The sequence below is a fragment of the Colius striatus genome, chromosome 1 (assembly GCF_028858725.1).
Source record: "Colius striatus isolate bColStr4 chromosome 1, bColStr4.1.hap1, whole genome shotgun sequence".
Lineage (NCBI taxonomy): Eukaryota > Metazoa > Chordata > Aves > Coliiformes > Coliidae > Colius > Colius striatus.
The window spans coordinates 150,806,661-150,829,029 of record NC_084759.1 but is presented as its reverse complement, the minus strand read 5'-3'; the positions used below and the strand labels follow the sequence as shown (position 1 = coordinate 150,829,029).

At 39.1% G+C, this 22,369-nt stretch overlaps 1 protein-coding gene across 2 annotated transcripts in view; it reads left to right on the top strand.

Annotated features, from left to right (window-relative positions):
• Positions 1 to 22,369, top strand: part of LARGE1 (LARGE xylosyl- and glucuronyltransferase 1) — a 297,579-nt gene that overhangs the window by 127,834 nt on the left and 147,376 nt on the right. For both annotated transcript variants that reach the window (XM_062011860.1, XM_062011868.1), the window contains exon 4: positions 19,849 to 20,150. In XM_062011860.1, coding sequence (XP_061867844.1) covers positions 19,849 to 20,150 — 302 coding nt within the window. The remainder of the gene's footprint in view (positions 1 to 19,848; positions 20,151 to 22,369) is intronic.

Genomic DNA, 22,369 nt, shown 5'->3' with positions numbered 1-22,369 from the left:
CCTAATAGTTTAAGCTCTTTTTCCTGGAGACGTATATAAGCCCATCATTGTACTGTGCCCAGTTCTCCATGCATTGATGTTCAATCAGCAAGATGCACTCCTTTTGATTTATTGGCAACTTTAATTGATATGGTAGGAGTGGTCAAAAAGGGAACAATTTGCAATCTGCCCTTTATGCTAGCCATGTGGCATAGGATGAAAGTCCTTTTTATCTGGAAGACTTCAATAGACACGCGCATAATATGCATACACCATCCCATATGTACCTTAATGTCTTATATGTGACTGTAGCAGATCAGTTCCCCAGAGATGGGTAGGTCTTTTCATGATACATTTTTAATCAAGATCACTGACTGTATAAGCCTTCAGAGGCCTTGCAAGTTTTAGTCTCCTGAGCAGAAGATCTTTTCATTTCCAGATGAGACAACTGTGCTCAGTATGAGTAATAAAGAATAGGAAATAATACTGCCTTGGCAAGCAGAACTCTGTTCTCCACACCACAATCTTTTTGTTGAACTTACCTGTCCAGAAGAACTACATGAGTTAGTTTTGATTCTTGTTTCATCACAAGCTCATCTCAGTAGCTTCTTTTTGACCTCTCTTAAAAATTATTCAATAACAAATAAAAAACCTAGTGCATCAGAAAATCGTTCAAATTGTGTGTTTCAAAATACAATTGAAACCTTACTATTATCAGCACTGATCTGTGTCTTCCAGTGTCATAAATTACCTTTAAAAAACATGATCCATGAGAGGTAAGACTTCTGAGTGGCATCTCTTCTGTGGCCATACTCCAATCCTTCCTTCTCTTTCTTGAGCTGCATAAATTTCAATCTTTTGAATACATCTGCTTTTGATCCCAGTGAAACCTTCAGGAGCAACCCTGCTGAGGAAGTGTGTCTGCTACCATGACTAAAAGGATGCAAGTGAAGGTGGATTTCCCTGAGGCCCTGGATCAGCTTGTTTAGGAAGTTCATAATCCTTTCCTGTGCACTTCTAAGCAACTACTCATTCATGTTGTCCCCTTCTTGCATAAGTTTGCAGCCTTTGTGAGACTGTACTAAAACCAAGTTTTAAGCAGAATGCCCATTCTTTGTGGCAGTGGGAAAAGAAAATATGTATCAGACACCACAATTTGTCAGGCCATTACCTCTGCAATCTGGAGCCATTGTTAGTGTTTGGATCTCAGCTGCTAGTACATGCAGAAGTTCTTTTTCCTTTGTCTTGTCCTGTACACATATGAAGTAAATGAAGGCATAAATACTTCTGGTATTTCCTGACTTTTCAGTACTGATATTTAAAATCCTTGTATTCTTTTCATATAGTACTAGTAGGTATGGTACAGTCACCATATGTTCCTAGAGGCCCTTTCCCTCCCAGCATTTCTGTCCCCAGTGTGGGAACAAGAGATGCATACATGCTTAGGATTTAATTTGTTCACTTTCTAGCCAGGGATTTTGCCTGTAGCAGTAGCACCAACTACATCCTTGTTCTGCAAAGTGCTAGCTTTGTCTTTTCTTTCAACCAATTCTGAGCATTCCAGAACACAATGATATTTTCCTTACCATCTTTCTTCATCTACACTATCTTGACAATTTGGGTCCATATATTTGTTAAAGAGTGAACAGTATGCAGAGCAGTAACAAATTATAGTAATTAGTTTTATCCATAAGTGCATGATTCTTATCAATAAAAGATAGGCAGAAATAAGTTTTATTAAGTAAAATAGATTTCAGTAGGTATTCTTACATGTATCTTTTATAAGTAGATTGTCATTAGTAGATTAAAAATATTTTTTTGCCTGCTTTGCCACTGCTTCTAGAACCTGTAGCAGTAGCTCTCAGTCATGCCTGTAGCTCAGTGCCAACTTGTTTACACAGAATCACAGAATGGCAGGGGTTGGAAGAGATCTCTAAATATTGTCCAATCCAACCCTCTGCTAAAGCAGGTTCACTTTGATCAGGTCACACAGGAACGTGTCCAGGCAGGTTTGGAAACCTCCAGAGCAGGAGACTCCACACCCTCTCTGGGCAGCCTGGGCAAGGGCTCCCTCATCTGAACAGCAAAGAAGTTGTTCCCTGTGTTTAAGAGGAACTTTTTGTGTTCCAGCTTTTATCCATTACCCCTTGTCCTGTCACTGGACACTCCAGAAAAAAGGAATCTTTTAGAGCATCTTTCAAATACTTGTAAGTATTAATGAGGTCCCCTTTCAGTCTCCCCCAGGCTGAATAGCCCCAGGTCCCGCAACCTTTCTTTATAAGAAAGATGCTCCAGTCTCCTGATAGTTTTGGTGGCCCTGACACTGGATTCTCTTTAGATTTATTTCACCAAAGGAAAAGCAAATAGAGAAAGAAGAAAGAAATGTTATATAAACTGAGGGTTAACATGGCACCTTTCTGGTGTCTACTTTATGGGCTTTAAGGTAATTATATTTTTTTTCTGTGGTGGGCACAAAACAGCCAGGATTAAGAAAGAAAACAAGCATTCCTGAGATCACACAACAGCCAAAAAAACCATCCCACAACAGATAGAGGAACATTTGAACAATAACTGTTTCAGAATACATTTGGTGATTGCTAGTTCCAGCCCTTCCAGAATACAAAAACAACTCCCACCTTCTATAGAGCACTTTCACTGGGAATTGTGCCCACTTGAGTAAGTGCTGAATTTTGCACAATGTCTTAGAATATTTGAAAGTGAAGCCTCAAGCTGTTATGTTTTAGGCTGAATTTATAGATGAATTTCTATTTAATTTTTAGAATCCTCACCTATATTGGATGCTTTACATCTTGAATATTTGTGCCACTTCAACCCCTACTTAATTACTTTCATTCTTCCCTAATTGAGTTTAGGGTAATAACTTTGATAACTTAGAAACCATCTGGCACAGGAGTACAGATTTCACAAGAAGAAAGCAGTAGAATTACACTTGAAGTTCAGCTATATTTTTTCCTCTCTCTTTTTAAGAGAAATAATGAAAACCAGGCATGAAAATATTGTCCTTTCACAATTTTCAAAGCAACATGCACCATACCAAATCCAGTGATGTATAACTACAGAGTGTACCTTTGAATTCCTCACATATACTCATTCTGTTAAATAAAACAAATAATAGCTATGCAGTTGAGGCTTGAAATGAAGCTTATTTTCACATCTCTTGTGTGCAGCTGATAAAAGCCAGTCGGTTAGGTTAGAAATACCTGGGCAGTTTGGAAGGCATGAATTGGTGAAAATTCATTACGTAAGCATTTTACACTGGCTAATCCATACAGCAGGATCAGCATCAGCCTATTATGAGGGATTACGGTCTGCACAGCCACACAGAGGTGAATATAGAATTTGCAGAAATTTCAAAATAAAGAAGGGAATTGGGGAATGCTGAGCTCTCAAATTTAAGACATTAAGAATCATCAGGACCTGATTAAGAACCAAATCTAATATGCCTGAACAAAAGAAGCATAAAGGGGGGGGAGGAGGGGATCAAAATGGACATAAGGCATAGCTATGAATTAAATACATAGTAATCGATATCTAGATTTAGAGGTTTATATTCTTGGCAGACTTAAACTGCTTTGTAAGTGCAATAGTATGATAAAGTAAAATTGCTATATTTTATTTGGGCATTTTTTCCTGGGATCTGGCCACTTTTTGAGTGTCCAATATGGAAAAGGAGAAAACCCTGTTCTGTGTACTGGGGAGATACCAGTGAAAATACCATTTTTCTGGATACAAAACTTCGCCCGCAGAGCTCTCTGAAGGACAATTCCAACAAAAATAAATAGTAAACCAAGAATTCAAATGATTTATGATAACTACTTTGTGTATTTATTTATCTGGTATAATACTGTTATCTGAAAAGTCCTGCTGAAGATTACCACTGGCTATTTACTGCTCCTTTAAATGCCCAACAACATTTATGATTGTCTTAGTAAGAGATCTTCAGGCTGAATTTATGGCTTCACCATGGCCATGACAAGCTTGTTCACAGGTGCTGGCCCTTCCATTCACCCACCCTCAGTGATGTGTCTGCTGTTACAGAATGTACCCATCATACTATAGCACAAGTCATTTGAGCAGTTGTAATAAAATACTGGCATTGCTAGTTCAAAGTGTTCAAAAGTCATAATTCACTGTATCTAAAATTGTAAGTTTTTAAGGGTTTTGTCTCCTGATTTTTTTCATCATGACAGGTCATATTTTTTTTCATCTTTCTCCTGCACAGATGAAAGTGAGATCTTGCTGCAAAGGAAACAAACAAGCAGAAAGCACTGTTATTTGTTCATGTAACTTCAAGATTTCACTTTACAGTAAATCTAAAATATTACAAGACTTTAAATACAATTTTAAGAACTGGAAAAACTGAACATAGGCAGCCAATTCTTTTCTCATTCTCATACTTTGTGTGCTACTTAGTGTTCCAGGTTGGAACATTACTCATAAAAGAGTAGAGTAGAGTATACTTATACGATCTTTAAGCAAATGTGGAATTTTACTTGTTGACTGTATTCACTTAGATTCAGGAAAGAATCCTGTTCAGGAAAAGAAAGATTAACATTTTCTGACAGAATTTACAATAAATATTTTTGCTTATCAAATAAGACACTAAATAATTTCCAAAGCAGGTATTAGTGTAAGGTTCTAGTATAAATTTTAAATACATAACTGGTGAAGTTAGAGTTCCTCAAAAGAGGAAAGACTGTCTCTTAAAGCATAAGAAGTCAAATTAAAATTTCCTGCCAAGTGGAATTTCTCTATAAGAGACAAAATATTTATTATATACTGATGGAAATGTTGGATTTTCTTCAAAGCACATGAAGTCAGAGCTGGTATAACTCAAAATCTTTACTATTTCAATGATAATTAGGACCAGAAGAAGGCAGAATTTTAAAAGTAAACTTGATAGTAATACCACAATAAAGTATTGTTAGTCTGTTGTCTGCCTCAGTTCATCCAGGGCAGACATTAATAATTTAGAAGAGAGAAGCCCATGTTAAAGGGTCGGGAGGTTGGAGCATCACTTTTTTCTGTTGTGTGTGGTGACAGACCGAGGGTAAGGGAAAGAAGCTGGAACAAGTTCCACTTAAACATAAGGAAAATCAATTTTACTATAAGGGTGAGGGAGCCCTGGCACAGGCTGTCCAGGGAGGGTGTGGAGTCTCCTGCTCTGGAGGTTTTCAAACCCCACCTGGATGTCTTCCTGTGTGACTTAATCTAGGCAGACCTGCTTTAGCAGGTGTGTTGGACTAAATGATCCCTAAAGGTCCCTTCCAACCCCTACAATTCTATGATTCTGTGTCTATTGCAGCAGCTAGTTCTCAGAAGGAAAAGAAGGGTGAAGTACGCAATGACCTTCAAGCATTCACTTGTCAACCTTATCCTATGTCAGTTCTTAATAGCTGATTCCTGTGTCTAGATTAGTTCAAAATGATACAGAGTATGTAACTAAAAGTAATGATTAAGATCCTTTCCATTTCCTCAAACAAGATGGGAGTAAATAGGAAGGGAAGATACTTTTTTCTCTTTGCTTGTTTTGGTTTGAGTTGAGTTTTTTGGCTATTGTTGTTTCTCCTTTAACTTGACCTTTAACGGACTGCTAACATTCCAGAATTTGTGTAGATGACCTACTGCTTTTTAGCTTGTCTGGTTGTTATTTAGGCATAAGGTGTGTTGATTTGTTTTTTTTTTTATTAAGTATGAAACAACTTTAATCAAGTCTCCATCTAGCCTGCTTAGACTTTAAGATAACAAAAGATACCTCAAATTATAGAAATGAATAAATTTGTAAATACATTAACCAAAGAAGATGGATAGATATGTTAATGAAAATCTATCAACAGAAATAAAGGGAAACCGCAAGACTGACTGACCACTACACACAACTCATTTATTCCTAAACACAATACATGAATTTTTGTAAATGCTTTTACATTCATCTTTCCTTTATCCCAACACAAAAACTTGTCATAGACAACAATTAAGTTTATGGCATATATCATTGTAGAAAGCCTATGGCCATCAACCCTGTTCAAAGGCTACCTAACAAAAGCATCATTACAAGTGCCACACTGTAGTATTTCATTTGTACTTACTAAAGAGTTATCCAACAGTATATTCTACTTTTAAGAGAAATTTGTGGAGACAATGAAGACTTAGAAAGCAAGTGATCTAATTGAGGAAAAAAAAAAAAAAATTATTTATTAGAATACATACAGGTCCCATGAATATTAAGCATTGCTGCCCTGACTGAGCAAAGCAACTGTATTTTAGAACAGTAAGCAAGCATGTCATTGGGGCTTAACCTCTGTGTCTTATGCAGGAATAGGTATATTCTTCAGGATCATTATTTAAAATGCTAAACACACATTAAGGTATTTCTGTGCACTGGATCAGAAATATGAATTAGTCTCAAAGATTTACATCATCAATCACAAGATAATATCTTAGTAGGCAGAACATCTAAATCATACTATTAATCAATATTTAACCTTAATAAACTGTGGCTGCTCAAAAAATGAAAATTTTCGTTTACTTGCTGCATGGGAAGCTCTGCAGGTTTTTTGTGATGGGGCACAGGGGATATGGCCCACATTCTGACCTACCACAGTATAGCACCGTGTGCATTTATGGTACAACATAAAAATGACTAACACTACCTTGCTGTATGCATGCAGAATATCATGAGATATTAGATCTATGTCTGCTTTCATCAAAGTCACCGAGTTTTGCTTTTGACTCGCTTGAAGTAGGATTATGTTTCTGATACGCTGTCTTCACTTTTGTAACAAAAGAAGAACATTGTAAATAATTTCCTCATACTATATAGGAAAACTAGGTCACTGATTGAAATGAAATCTGTATCCACCTGAGACATCTGATATAAAATTAGTTCTGTACATACTTATTAAATCTTTTCAAAAAGCATCTTTAATATATTAACACTAAATATTTTATCTTAAGGTAAATGTTAAGTTAATGCAAATGAGAGATTCCATGTTGTTTGTTAATGGAGTCTGGTCACCAAAAAATAGATCGTAGTCCTGGGGTAGGTATCTGGCCACAATGAAGCAAATGCTGAAACCGCTGACTTCCATGGGATTTTGTGAGAATTAAGAGAATATATTCTTGTTTCTTCATTTTCATTTCATTATTCCCTCTCATGATTTAATCCCAGCTGGCAACAAATAATCCACCCCCAAAGTGGGAAAGGGAGGAGAATCAGAAGAAAAAGATAAAACCTCGTGTGCTGAGATAAGGACAATTTAATAGAACAACACAAGGAGAGAACAAACAGCCATAATGACAGCAAAGGAATACAGAAAATGAGGGCTGCCCGGTGTAACTGCTCACCACCTGCAGCCTGATGCTCCATCCCATCCTAACAATTGGAGTTCCCACCTGCCCCTCCCCACCATATACTTAGTATGATGTCAGCTTGGTATGGAATAGACTAGCCATACCAAGATACACCGTTTTGGGCATATTATGGGTATTGCAGATTTTTAAGTAGAACAGTATTATTTTTTCAAACACAATATATTGGCCAGCAGTGGCTTCCTAATTGGAAAATGTGGGGGAATGAGAAAATGTGAAAACCTATTTAGGATTCCACTGAACGGTGTGGACAACTCATTGCTGTTTAATGTAATTATAAGTTTTGCAAATAATCTTAACTAGTTGCCTTTAGCTAATTTGTGAACTGTTGGTTTAGGTTTGGGTTTTGGATTTGTTTTTTTCTTTGATATTGGGACTTATTTTTATGTCTACTATTTTAAATTGCTATGCATTTCATTTCTGATGTCATAGCCATTACATGTAACCTACCATCTGCATCACTGCTGTATGTTTTTATCTCTGCAAAGTGTGTTAGAAATTTTCCTCTATATAGTACATGACGATCTGTTATGACATTTTTCTTCACGAGGAGGATGGAAAAGTAACTCATGAGTTATTTTATCTCTTGTCATAAGCAAAGATAAATGTCATAACACTGATCAGTCTTCATGTGTTCTGAATGTGCAGTTATTTGCATTTTCCCCTCATTGTTCTTCAGGACTAAAGTGGCTGAAATGACAGGTGCAGCAAATGAGAATGTGTGGGGAAAATAGAAGATTCAATACTGAAAGGTATTACTAACTTATGCACTTCCATGTCATCACTGAAGTAACACTGATGGTATTCCATAACATCATATTAGACTAGAATTACAAAGTTGCAGTATTTCTGTCTGCATGTGTAATCTTCAAATACATTTAGAAAGAAAAAAAAACAATACTGGTTTGAAAATTTGTTGCTACTTGCCTTTATATATATGTACTCCTAGCTGCTGTTGGCTATTGCTCTGTAAGATTTGAAGGTTCGTACAGATCTGGTTCCTGCTAAGGAAGAAATAGTTTGGTGCAGAATTTGGATTTTTTTGTTTACTTACTTATTTATCCTTGAACAATCCTTGATGCTCAGTCAGTATTCAGACAATCTCCTTTTCCAGCAGCCTCAATCAAAATACCAGTGCATGGTTCTCTGATGGCATCTCTGTGCCAAGGGAGATTAAGGGATATAACAAGCTTTCCAGCAGGTTTCAGCAGCACCAACCAGCCTGAACTAATACTGCAGTGCTTCTGTAGATGTGTTGAAAATCAACTTCTGTGATTGTGTATGGCAGTTCTACCAGGTAACTTCTAGCAATACACATACATTTTGTTATAGCAACATTTTTAACTGTCACTTAAGAGCCTTTCAGAGAGGCCAACCACCTGCATTCACTTAGACCTTTTTTCAACCCATCTCCCACATTTAGCCAAAGCCACATTCAGTCATCTTTTGCTTTATTTTTTGTTGTTGACTGACAAAAAGCTGCTTGGGTCTGTTAGTAGTAAGCCTATGATGAACTCTTAAACAAAAGTGCTATGGTAGTGAGTGGAGGCAAGTAGTTGGTTATGCGTTACATTAAGCTATTCCCAATTCTCTTCCACATTGCCCTATCCCTGAAACAAATGTGCCTATGAATTCCTCTGGTATTAAGCTGATCTGAACATGCCTTATCTGTCATACAATTATGCAAACACAGAGAACTGCACACATAAATGTAATTTACAACATTGTGTATATTTATCTGTATTCTTGATAATACAGTTAACCTAGGCAGGGCATGGCTATGACTGATGACCAAGAATCACATTCAGGAAATGAACTTCTGATCTGAAGAAAATTAGATGAGAAAAGGCTAAACTGCATAATGACAGTATTCCTTTAGAAGAGGGGGACACATCTGGAGGTCCCTAGGAATTAATGGGCTGAATATGTTCACTGTGGTCTCTTGCCTGTCTTCTAAGCTGAGCAGTGTGTCTTGTCATAGAGCAGCTCTTACACATTTTTCAGGTTGTGAATTCAAGGAATATGCAAAACTTTTTCTTATTCTTATTAGAGGTGTTCTGGTTGAAATGAATGGTTGTTTTTGTTCTGTTATGCAGGATTAGGACTGTTTTTCACTCTAGCTTGTGGATGTCAGTGTGTGTAAGTGCATTTCTTCTGAATGCTTGGTCTGATGAGAGTAAGGAAGGATATGCAAAGCAGATGCTGTTGCCCAGGTTCCCCAAATCCAAGTGCTGTACAATCAGGAAATGCATTATAGCATCCATTGTTGCTTCAGCAGGGAAAGCGTGCCTTACATATGCAAATACTGCTCAGAAGTTTAACTTAATAATTATCAGCTGAGCTGGAGTCTATTGATGAACAGCTGAGGCTCATCATCAGCAACCGAATCTGAATTAACTACTACTAGCCTTTGAGTGAGCATACTTGTCTCATGCTTGTGATTATTGTGGCAATTGTAGAAACCTATAGGTATTTTTGTAATCTTCCCTAAGCTTATAGATACTTGTTTCTTGTACTTTCTGTACTAGTAAAATGCTGTATTTTAGACTGTTTCCCTTCCTATCCTTTCCACCCTGTTTTACTGAGTAGGAGCCAAACGTAGAAGAGTTTCAGTTTTTCATATCCCACTGCCATGAATAATAGTCATAGTACTATGTACAGATGCAGAGATGCATTTAGGCACATGCTTTACCTTAGCTGTAACGACTGCCTGATGTTAGTTACGTATTCTGCTATATCGGGGCTTCAGAAGTTACCTTAATACCAAGCTCACACCTGACCATAGAGGAATCTCTGGGCATAAAATAACCAAATGGTTAATGAAAAAGAGAGATGCAGCCCCTCCGTAGGAAGTCTTCAGACTAACAGATCCCATTGTCTTCCCTCCCACTCCTACCGTACACCAGGGAAATTCAGCTGGCTACAAATACTTAGCCTGCAGATATCATTCATGTGCCTTTTCCTAAGTATGCTTTATTATTCACATCACACTCCTACAATTCCTCCACAGCTTCCCTTGTAATTATTCCCTGCTTGCCCATTCCTATGAATAACCAGTGGCATTCACCCACATTCTGCCATTTAAGGCAGTTAGTAGTCCACCCTACTATGGATTGGATTTCTCATTTTCTGGGAGATGCCACAATTCATTTAAATTAATCTGGATTCTAGCTCTGAAAATTTATAATTGACTTGTAGAGTGTTTCACCTTCAGGGCACAGGCACCCACTAGACAGTGGTTTGTCTCTGCCCCCATAGTGGAGGTGGCAGAGGGGAATGCTTCAAGGCAGAGCCAATCAGGCTAGCTCGAACTGGCTCTGCATATCACTTAGAGTTGGATGCTTTGCACTGCAGGAGGTGAGAAGGATTGCGTGACCCTTCGGGTTCAGCTAAGCTGTGGGAATGCTGACCTCTGGCTGAATGGTGATTATGTCTGCAACCGATCAAAAAGGGGTCATTTATTTGTGCCCGCAAGTGACTACTGGTAATTGTGATGTGGTTGTTTATGGCAAAAAGTTAACTGCTAAGTGAAGGCTGGTCACAGGCTCCATAGAGAAGCATGTCTGCCAAAAATACTATAGGCAGCACCTCTGAGCCTGAACAGGATGGTCCAGGACAGAAGGGATATTGACACTCTTCTGTTATGGGATTCTCTCTGTGCAGTATACTTGCAGAGTGTTGTTGTAGGAGTTTTCCCTGCAACACCATTTGGTGCCTGAACATTTGAGTCTTCCAAGCTGTCACATTGGCAGTCTTTACCTGCATTCAATGCTTTCAAAAAGAAAGAGAATATCCCTCTAGCTTTGTGGAGAAAGAGCTGCCTTTCCTCCTCTTTCTTCTCTCCTTTCCCGACTGCTACAGAAGTGGCTTGCCAAAAAATCAGCATCTTTACAGGAGCGGGACTTGGAGAAAATAACAATTCATCAAGAGCACAGATGGCTTATTTAGAATCTAATAGGTATTAAAACATTATTTTCCCCAAGCTTTACTCCTGATATTGATAACATGTTATCTTTGCCAAGTTCCCCTCTTGATAGCATGTTATCTTTGTCAAGCCAAGTCTCTGATAAAATCTTATTTTCACTCAGCGCTTACTCTGATAAGACATTATTTGCTTACATCGCCACTCCCAATGGAAAGGCAACAAATGCTCTTTTTAGTCTTTTTCTTGGAGAGGCATATATTTTGCCAGGCAAAGCAAAGCAGGGAAAGGAAGAATGAGAAGACAAGACAAGAAAAAGAAAAAAAAAGCCATTGTAGTCTAGACAAGGAAGAGAGTAAAGTATTTTAAGACCTGTGGGCTCTTGTTTTACATTTACTCGTAAGCTAACATAACATTGGCTAATGAGCTAATATTTCATTTGAGAAAAAACCCAAACTATTAAAAAGAGTTATATCCGTTTTTGGGAGAGATGTACGATACTCTTAGATTCCACCTCCCCCCCCCCGGCTTTCTTCCTGCATTCTGTTGGTGTATGTTTTTTCTTTACCTAGAGCCTTATTGTTTACCATCTCTATTATGCCTGTTAGAAGTACTAGAATTACATTCACTCAGACAACACATAAACAGCTCTCTGCAGCTATGCAACGTGATGCTGTTGTTGACAGTATAGCTACTGACTCTTTCCAAGACATGACTCCTTCCTCATTCTATGTGTAGAGCAAATGCAGCAATGCAGTAATGCAGTGAGTGGTTCTTAGACTGCTCTGTGTTGTTAATTAAAGAGACTGGATGATGTGTCATGAACAAGGCAGGGGAGCATAGCAAGAAAATGGACAGCTTTGTAGTTTATGAAGTTGAATTTGCACTGGAAAATTGTTTCTGTCTCTACCACTGAGTTCATTACATGATGTTCATAAACCAAAGCTATTACAAGTGACTACTAACTGTTTTTTCCCCATTTTCTGGGTTTCCAGCTTGCAGTGGCTTGCATTACAGAAATGCTAAGCATATATTGTTGCATATGCAGGTGATGAGATCTGTCTTCTGAACAAATGAAGTGCAGAAAAGGTGCTTATTTGTTGAAAAACTACATCAGAACTATTTCCATTATACATCCAAAACTGATATTTTATTTTGGTGTTGATGAGACTGAGCTGAGCTGGAAAGCTTTGTGACAGAAATGGACCTGGGGGTGTTGATCAACAGCTGCCTGAGCATGAGCCAGCAGTGAGCCCAGGTGGCCAAGAAGGCCAATGGCATCCTGGCTTCTATCAGAAATAGTGTGGCCAGCAGGACCAGGAAAGTGATTGTCCCTCTGTACTTGTCACTGGTGAGGCCACACCTCAGATATTGTATTCAGTTCTGAGCCCCTCACTACAAGAAGGATGTTGAGCTGCTGGAGCGTGTCCCGAGATGAGCAACAAAGCTGGTGAAGGGTCTGGAGAATAAGTCTGATGAGGAGAAGGTGAGGGAGCTGGGGTTGTTTAGCCTGTAGAAGTCTGAGGGGAGACTTTATCACTACAACTACCTGAAAGTGAGTGTAGTGAGGTGGATATTGGTCTCTTCTCCCAAGTAACAAGTGACAGGACAAGAGTAAATGGCCTCAAGTTGTGCCAGGGAAGGTTTAGATTGGCAATTAGGAAAAAAATCTTCACAAAGAGGTTTGTTAGACACTGAAATGGGCTGACCAGGTAGATGATGGAGTCCCCATCCCTGGAGATACTTAAAAGCTGTGTAGCTGGTGGGCTTGGCAGTGTGAGGTTAGTGGTTGGACTCAATGATCTTGAAGGTCTTTTCCAACCAAAACAATTCTATGATTCTTGCCCTTCCCCTTACATCTTCCTTCTTCCTGAGCTCAACTTCACTCACAATTTCACTACCTCTTCCCGACCAGTGGCACAGGAGGACAGGGAATGGGAATTATGATCAGTTCATCACATGTTGTCTCTGCTGCTCCTTCCTCCATGCACACTTCTGCTCCAGTGTGGGAAGACAGTCCTCCACAAACTTCTCCATCATGAGTCCTTCCCATGGGCTGCAGTTCTTCACAAACTGCTCCAGCACGTGTCCTTCCACAGGCTGCAGTCCTTCAGAAATGAACTGCTCTAGTGAGTTCCCCATGAGGTCACAAGTCCTACCAGCAAACCTACTCCAGCATGGGTTCCTCATCATGGGTTCACAGGTCCCACAAGAAGCTGCTCCAGAGTGGGCTTCCCACGGGGTCACAGTCTTCTTTGGGTGCATCCACCTGCTCTGATGTGGGGTCCTCGCCAGGCTTCAGGTGGATCTCTGCTCCCCCGTGGTTTCCATGGCTGCAGGGGCAGGGCCTCAACACAGGCTGAACCACAGGCTGCAGGGAGATCTCTGCTCTGGCACCTGGATCACCTCCTCCCTTTCCTTCTGCACTGACCTTGGTGTCTGCAGTGCAGTTGGTATCACATATTCACATTCCAGCCTTCTGACTCCTGCTGGTGTTGTAAAATTGTTTCTTTTCCCCTTTCTAAAATTGTTAATGCAAACGTGTTATCACCATCAGTGATGGCTTCAGCCTTGGCCAACAGCTAGCTGGTCCATTTCAGATGGACTAGTATTGGCTGGTATTGACTGTCTCAGATATAGGGGAAGCTTCTCACAGAAGCCACCCCTATAGTCCCCTCACTACCAAAACCTTATCATGCCAACGCAATACATTTTGCAAACTTAATGTTCTGTGATGAGGGTTTTTGTGTATGATATGCTTAATGTACAAATCCACTGACTGTAGAGGGCTGTTTTGTTCAAGGAAAGGACGATGGAGAGAGGTCTCTCAGTATATGAGCAGCAGACAATAACATGATTCTTTAAACAAGGCTGGCCTGCAGTGGATTTGGGTGGTTCTGATTTGGAGTCAATAAAACATGTTAGCATGTGCTAAGGTAACATTAATAGCAGTGGAAGTAAACACAAACTTACTACTTAAAGGAGATGCTGAAGTGTGTAAGTGCAGTTGCTATTGCTTAAATCCATGGCTGATGGTTGATTGGTGTCTCGTGGAAACCTGTAATTTAGTACATATCTTGTCCATGCCAAATTTCAAGAAGGCTTTATGCTTAATGCTGTTGGAAGCAGCTTTTCTGTCGGAGCTGAGGAAGCTTTTTTGGCAGTGTGGAAAGGCTTAATTGCAATTTCTTTGCTGCCTCTATCTAGTGGGCATCAGCCTTCAGTGTTCTTCGTGTGGCATCTTTCAGTGGCACAACTTTCTACCATTGAAACTTCAAGCACAGGCTCATACTTGCTTCATGTCACATGAGAATGAAGAAGTTCTGTGCTCAGAGATCAGCAGTAAGTTACTTAGACTATATTCCACTATTAAGATGGTTATTTGGGCAAAGTTTTCTACTTCCATTTGAGATCCACAAAAAATGCATCAGAGAAAAAAATGCTGTGGTGAGTGTGAGAATAGGCACCTTGGAATGCCTTAGCACCTACTCTTGGAGGCATAAATTGTTAACAAAAAGGACTCCATCCTTAGCTGCCCATAAAACCAATACCTACCAGAGCATCCAACTGAGCAGAAGTGCGTAGAGTACTAAGGTGTTAGGTGATTAAAGCTGAGTTACAACTCCAAAAGAAAAGGGATAGTTTATCTGATTACACAGAGCTTTTATGTCTCCATAGTGCTGACTTCAGTCTTCTGATTTTTCTTTTCCCTTAGAGTCCATGGAGTTCTCTACAATGGTCTTTATGGGGAAAAAAAAATTGTAGAGTGAACTCAAATGATTTTGCTCATGGGCTTAACAGGAAAATTCATGAGTGTGGTTGCCTGCTACCCTAGTGCTTTCTGCAGAATATTGTCTTTTGGTTAAAATTGTTTTACCGCTAGTCCTCAAAGAATGATGTGGATTTTCAAATGTGAACAAATCTGAAGTGGTATTTTCATGTATTACAGTCAGACAGACTGAAATATTATCTGCGGTCAGCATAACTTCCTTCTATCTCAGAAGCAACCTAGACTTCACTGTCACCAGTTAATTCATTATAAAGCATTACACACTATTCGGCAGTGGATGAATAATAGCTAAAATGCACAGAAAACTCTAGACCTTGTAAAGATGCCAAAAAAACAAGTAGTTTGCACTTAAGACACCAAAAGAAATATAAAAAAATAAGCAAAAAAACTCCCACAACAGGCTTCATAAATTTGCCTGCCTAATAAAATTTTAAACATTTGAGTTAAGATCAGAGCTGTCTGAGAAACTCAGGATCCCTTCTTTTCTTTCCTACACTCTGCTTCTTTCTCCGTGATCCAGTCCTGCAGATAAAGTTTGACTAAATTTGGGTTTTTAGTGTGGTTCTTTCACCAGCAAGTTTCCAATGCTTCTGGGTCGTCATCAGGACTATTATCTCTCCAAGTCTGATAATTAAAAAAATTAGGAACTTGGTGTTAATGCTTATCCTTCAGGTTTTGTACGCAAGAAAATTCCACAGCTTCAGTCCCTCTCATTTCAAATAAGCTATGCTGGATGCTTTCCATAAGTTTTATTTCATTCAGTGTCTTAAGGTGCTTTGCTTAAGTACAGTTTAGTGAAATCTCTTGCTTTAGATACAGGTGACTTCACATATGTAGAAGCATTCAATAATACATAGAATTTATAACTTGTATGCTACCAAGTTTTCTGAATTGTTTGACTTACTATGATGATAAGTCATTTACTGCTGTCAACGTTGAAATAATTATTTAGGTTTGTGTTTGGGTTTTGTTTTCTGAACAGTGGGATTTTGTAGGCAATTTTTGTTTCTTGGTACAGATGTATTAGCACAGGAAGTCTGAAGAAAAAAGCTGGAGACAGATAAGAAAAAAAAAAATAATCTGAGGCTGCCAAGGCTCAACAATAGAACAATAACCCCAAATGAAGAATAAAAAGTAATGGCTTTATTATTATTTATTGCACCATTCAAAAGTCTACCACTTGCTTCAGAGCACAGCAACGTTCCTTGCAGTGTTCCCTGTGAGATCTTTTGTCCCAAAGTCACACAGACCCCATTATATGTTATTTTTTTTAAATTTAGATTAGATAAAAAGTGCCTAGACATCAGCTCAGAGCACTTTGCCAGTTACATAAAACTGTAAAATTTGAGTGCAGTGCCATCAGTTCAACTCTTCTACCAAAAGCACACAGTCAATCAAAATTGTCTCTTACATTAGTCCACTTACTCCTTCAAAGATGAGGTGAAACACAAAGCCCTTGCATTGCCTGGAAAACTGATAGGAAGCAGATCAGGGTAGTATGTGTTGGTGTTTACCTACTAGACAGTAGCTCCCAAGAGGCATTTTACCATGTCTCTGTGTTCACTGAAGTGAAAATACCTTCACAGGTCCGGTCTAGTTATAGGACTAAATCAGACGGTACCTTGCCATCAGCCCTGCAAAACTCACACGTGCAAAAATTATGAGCTAGACCATCTCAACATTAATGACAAAAATATTTGATTTCTGAGTCTTAAAATCAAACTCAATTCACTTTTTATTTTATATTCATATTTCAAATAGGTCCTGGAATTACACAGAATCACAGAATGGTTGGGATTGGAAGGGACCTCTAGAAATCATCCAGTCCAATCTCCTGCTAAAGGAGGTTCACCTCGATCAGATCGCACAGGAACAAATTGTCACATTACCATTTGCAGCATGGAGTTGGAGTGTTAGAAATATACCAAATACATCAAAATACATTGGAGAATAATCAGCAATGTCAGTAGCAAAACGTGACTTGTCCTGCTGTATGAACCTTGAAGAGATTATCCCAGAAAATGTCTTGCCTTTAGCAGTTTGTAGCCAAACATGGACGATTTTTATAATAAGTCATAGAATCACAGAATGATGGGGGTTGGAAGGGACCTCCAGCGATCATCTAGTCCAACCCCCTGCAGAAGCAGGTCCACCTACATCAGGTCACATAGGAATGTGTCTAGGTGGGTCCTGAAGACCTTCCAAGGAAGGAGACTCCACAACCAATACATTTCAACTAGTTACATATTTCAGAACAGGTAGCTATCTGATTGTATAATTCCTGATGTGATTTCCTTGCTGCCTTTTACAGACTGGTAGAAATACTTACTACTGAGAAGACAGTGGTTTACTGGCATTTAAAGCTAAGACTGTATAAGCACTGAGCTGGTCTCATTAGCTGCTGCAACTTCGAGTCTGAGGCAGCGAGGTGATATTTTCTTTCAGTCCCTTTCTCAGACTATGCTGTTTCTTCCAATTATCCTTAGAAATAGTTGTCATGAATATAGCTACAGTTGTACAAAATAGGAACTTTCTTGTTATTTTTTTAATATTGACAAAGCAATATTTATGACCTATTCATTTATGTCTGTAGAATAGCTAAAGATGGATAAATTTCACCATATTTTGAAGAATGAAGTTCTGAGATTTACTTCCATATCTTGTTACCTTTTCTGGTAGTTACCTGGGAAGCTATAAGAACCCAGTTACAAGAACAGGGAGTTAAGTAACATCTGTGTCGCATTGGATATACACCAAGTAGGGAGATACGATTTCCAGTGAAGTCTTTGGCTAGATTTGCATTGTAATTTTGTGTTTGATGATAACACAGGTTGGTGGCTGTGTGGGTGAGCAGGAGAGTGGTTTCTCTTTTCATCTGAAAGCGTCCACACAATATTGTCCAGCAATAGGAATGCAATATAATCACATCCAAATGAGTTTTAGTCTTCCTAGCTTGTTTATCAGCAGCTGAGAAATAACACAATTTCAGTTCCATGCCTTAAAATCTGGATGGAGAAGAATAACTCAGTAGTATATGGCACTTCTAATTCTAGTATGGCTGTCCTTAATGTTGCAATAGTGGGGCAATATTGCACCCATGATTACCAAGTTTTCCAAATCTGTCATTTAATTTTTAATAACTGTTTTCCTGAGTGTTCAAGTTACAGACTATAAGTGGCCAAACGTTAGAATCTGTCTTAAAACATTTTTCAAGCTCATGTTTATCCATAAGCTTTGTTTGTGGTAAGAACAATGCATTAGAATTTTTTTTTCAGGACAAAATCTGCAAGCAAATGCAAGATATTGTGTATTAAAACCAGGCTAGCTACTTATATACATAAGAGGAGCTGTATACACCTGTATAACTCAACAGTGGAAATTAGAATTGAGGTTTTTATTTCTGTAGCTGTTTTTTCATGAACTCGGTTTAGGGGACTGCTCACCATTCATGTAAATATGAAACAATGAAGAGAATAAGCCATGAAAAGTCTTCCTAGAAGAGAGATAAAGTTTTGAGTCAGGCAATGAGAAATGTACTTGTTAAGGACTTCTAAACAATAACTGCAGGATTTCATATTCTAAACCACTCAAGCTAGTGTTTGTTAAATCCAAAGGGATTCTGTGCCTTGGAAAAATTATTAAAAAGCAATATTATTTTTAATACATGCAAGAAGAAAGTTATTTCAGAGAAATATCTTACTGTAAGATACATATCTTCACTGTAAATTAATGTCTTGCTTATTATGACACTGGATAACTCACTGGTTTTTGCTTTGTTTCAATTTCATTTTGAATTAACCTTTTTTAACAGTAGTTTAGTTTAAGATTTATTTTTTCACCATCTCTCAAGCATTTGTATTCTCTGTATGTGTACATAGCTTTATTAAAGTTCTGTGAATGTATATCTCCTCTGAAAACACATCAGTTGCATCCCTATTTACTCTCTCGTAATTTGGTAGCAATAATGTTCTGGGAAGGGAGGGCAGAATGTGTTGCAATTGTTGTCTTTCATTATGGACTGGATTCAGGTAAGTTATCTTTTTTTAATACTTTGTAAGTCTCCCATTTTTTAATGTTACTTTGAACAAAGAAGATGTCTTTTGAAAATATGAGAAGAAGATGTTCCATGTTGCTGCAATTTAACTTTTCAGTGAAAGGTGTTGAATTGAACTGCTTGGCATTTTTCAAAATTCCCTTTTTTGGCCAAAATACTTTTCCAGAATTTGTACCCACATGTGTATTGAATGTTTCTGTCCTTCTGAACCTCATGTTTCTCAGCAAGCGCATAATACTGTGTTGCCGAATAAAAACCATCCCATCTGCTCCTCACAAGTGAATCAGCTGGGGCCACTGTTTGGCACAAAATTGTAAGCAAAACGCTGTGGCTTGACAGTGGAGGAAATGGGGAATAGGAAAATTCTTTTGTCTTGCATATGTTTCTAAAATATATTTAACTATATATTAATTGTCTTTTAATTAAATCCTTCTGTTCTTGACTGTCTTTCCAAACTAGAGACTGGCAGGCAGCCCTACCCAGAACAAAAGAAACACATGCTTATCTTTTTAGCGAGGTTTTTAAATTAGTAGGACCTGTATCTCATAGGACTTCAGCATTTGTCCAAGTTTACCATGCACTTATGCATGTCCCTGAAGTGCCAAGCCTGCGTAAAACATGTCTGTATTTGAAACGTATCTCTGCCTCACATTAAACGAGAACGCAACTTCAAGCATTCTGACAGAAGTGTTTTGTTTCCTGCTGTTGCAGATGGGAAGCCAGTGTCGCTGTCTCCACTTGAATCCCAGCCTCACAGTCCTCGGTACACAGCGTCAAGCCAGCGGGAGCGTGAGAGCTTGGAAGTGCGTATGCGGGAGGTGGAGGAGGAGAACCGTGTGCTCCGCAAGCAGCTCAGCCTGGCACAGAGCCGCAGCCCCGCGCACCACCGTGGCAATCACTCCAAAACCTACTCCATGGAGGAGGGGACAGGCGATAGTGAGAGCCTGCGGGCTGGCATTGTGGCAGGGAACAGCTCCGAGTGTGGGCAGCAACCAGCAGTGGAAAAATGTGAGGTAAATCACAGAATCATAGAATGGTACTGGTTGGAAGGGACCTTTAGAGATCATCTAATCCAACCCCCCTGCAGAAGCAGGTTCACCTAGATCAGGTCACATAGGAACATGTCCAGGCAGCTCTTGAAGACCTCCACAGAAGGAGACTCCACAACCCCTCTGGGCAGCCTGTGCCAGGGCTCCCTCGCCCTCACAGTGAAATAGTTTTTTCTTATATTTAAGTGGAACTTTCTGTGTTCCAGCTTCATCCCATTAACCCTTGTCCTGTTGCTAGCTACTATAGAAAAAAGGGATGTCCCAACCTCCTGACACCTACCATTTAGATATTTGTAAATGTTAAAAGATCTCCCCTCAGTCTCCTCTTCTCCAGACTAAATAGCCCCAGTTCCCCCAGCCTTTCCTCATAAGGAAGATGCTCCAGTCCCCTGATCATCTTGGTGGCCCTGCGCTGGACTCTCTCCAGCACTTCCCTGTCCCTCTTGAGCTGAGTAGCCCAGAACTGGACACAGGACTCCAGACGAGGCCTCACCAGGGCAGAGTAGAGTGGAAGAACCTCCCTTGACCTGCTGGTCACACTCTTCTTGATGCATCCCAGGATGCCATTGGCCTTCTTGGCCACGAGGGCACATTGCTGGCTCATGGTCAGTTTATTATCAATCAGGACTCCCAGGTGTCTCTCTGCAGAGCTGCTCTTCAGCAGTTCGACCCCCAGCCTGCCAGAAACAAAGGTGGATATATTTTACTCTTTAAGGACATTGCAGATCCTGCTTTCCTTCCCACTGAAACTTTCTGCTCAGAAACCAGCCTCTTAAAGGAGTCTTAAAGGACTACTGGGTGCAACTTTTTAGATACTTCTTTATTTATTTTTAAAAAAAACCATTTAATCATCATCATATCTTTTGAGTTATTATTTGATCAGGGTTTTTTTTTTCTTCTTCATTCGTGTATCTCCAAACCTGGTGTAAAAATCAAAGCCTTGTTTCAAGCTGACTTCAGTATAGCTATGCTGATAAAGACCTGTGACAAACTGATCCCGTGTGTTTCTAAATTAAACAAAAGCACCACAGTGCTTTGAAAAGCTTATTCCTGTTATTCCAATTGAACAGTTCTGGGTTTACCATTCATTCAGTTGTGGCTTATGGAGCTACACTGTGCTTCTGAGTTACGTTCAGGACCGTATCTGGATGTTTCGCGTGAGATGTGCACAAGAAATGTGGTTAGCGGCTGGGAACAGGAGCTCTGTTTCTAAGACACTTTTGAGGGAATTGCTTGGGTTTGCTTTTCCTCATTTTATGCCAGTAGTTTTGTGGATGTCATCCAGCTACTTAGTTGTCAGGTAACTGAATGATGGCAGTTCCAAATATGAATAGATCCAAACCAGAAAGTCTTGCTTAAAGGCCTTATGCCAATCCCAGCTGGTGAAGATATCAAAAATAACTTCCTCCATTTATTTCTACAAAGAGAGTAATACCATATCACCCTTTATCTTGCTTTCTGCCACTGGGAAGATAAAAGTTGAGAGAAAATAAGAGGAAGAGAAAAAGAAGTCCTAATTATCTCTTTAGATAAAGTCTATTTAATGGATAAGTAATAAATATCATTTAAAAATGAATTATTGCATTCCAGCTAGACATCTTTGTCCATCAGTGTGGAAAAAAAGGAACTACTCTTATTCTAAGGAGAGTGAAAAGACTGGGTCCATTTTTTATTTTCCCTCCTCCTGATAATGAGGATCTGGTTTTTCTTCCTGTGAGCATTTTGATGGTTCTTTTAATAAGTGAAGGTTCAGGCCGTCAATAAACAAACCTCACTTCTCCCTTATTATCATGACAAGGAATGATGAGCTGAATCTCAGTTCTTGGTTGTTCAGTATACCAACCAATTTGGGACACAAAAATAGCAGCCTAAAGGAGGAATAGTTTAAGTGGCCTTTCAGTTTATAATGTGTTTTGCCAATAAATTTACTTCCTCACTGGGGTTTAGCATTGTGCTGGAGGCAATAGTTATATAAAATATGAAACCTTGCTTTATTTGCCATCCCCCTATCTCACCACACACTATTTTGATAACGAAATAGCTTTTTCTTCTTTTTCTTAAGGAATTCACTCAGTAATTCAGTAGCAGCAATGGAAGTTAAAATTAAACTTGCTTATTATCAGATTTGCCAGGGGTCTCATCGTTTATCCTGTTACTGTAGATTCTAGGTCTGTGTTTATGTG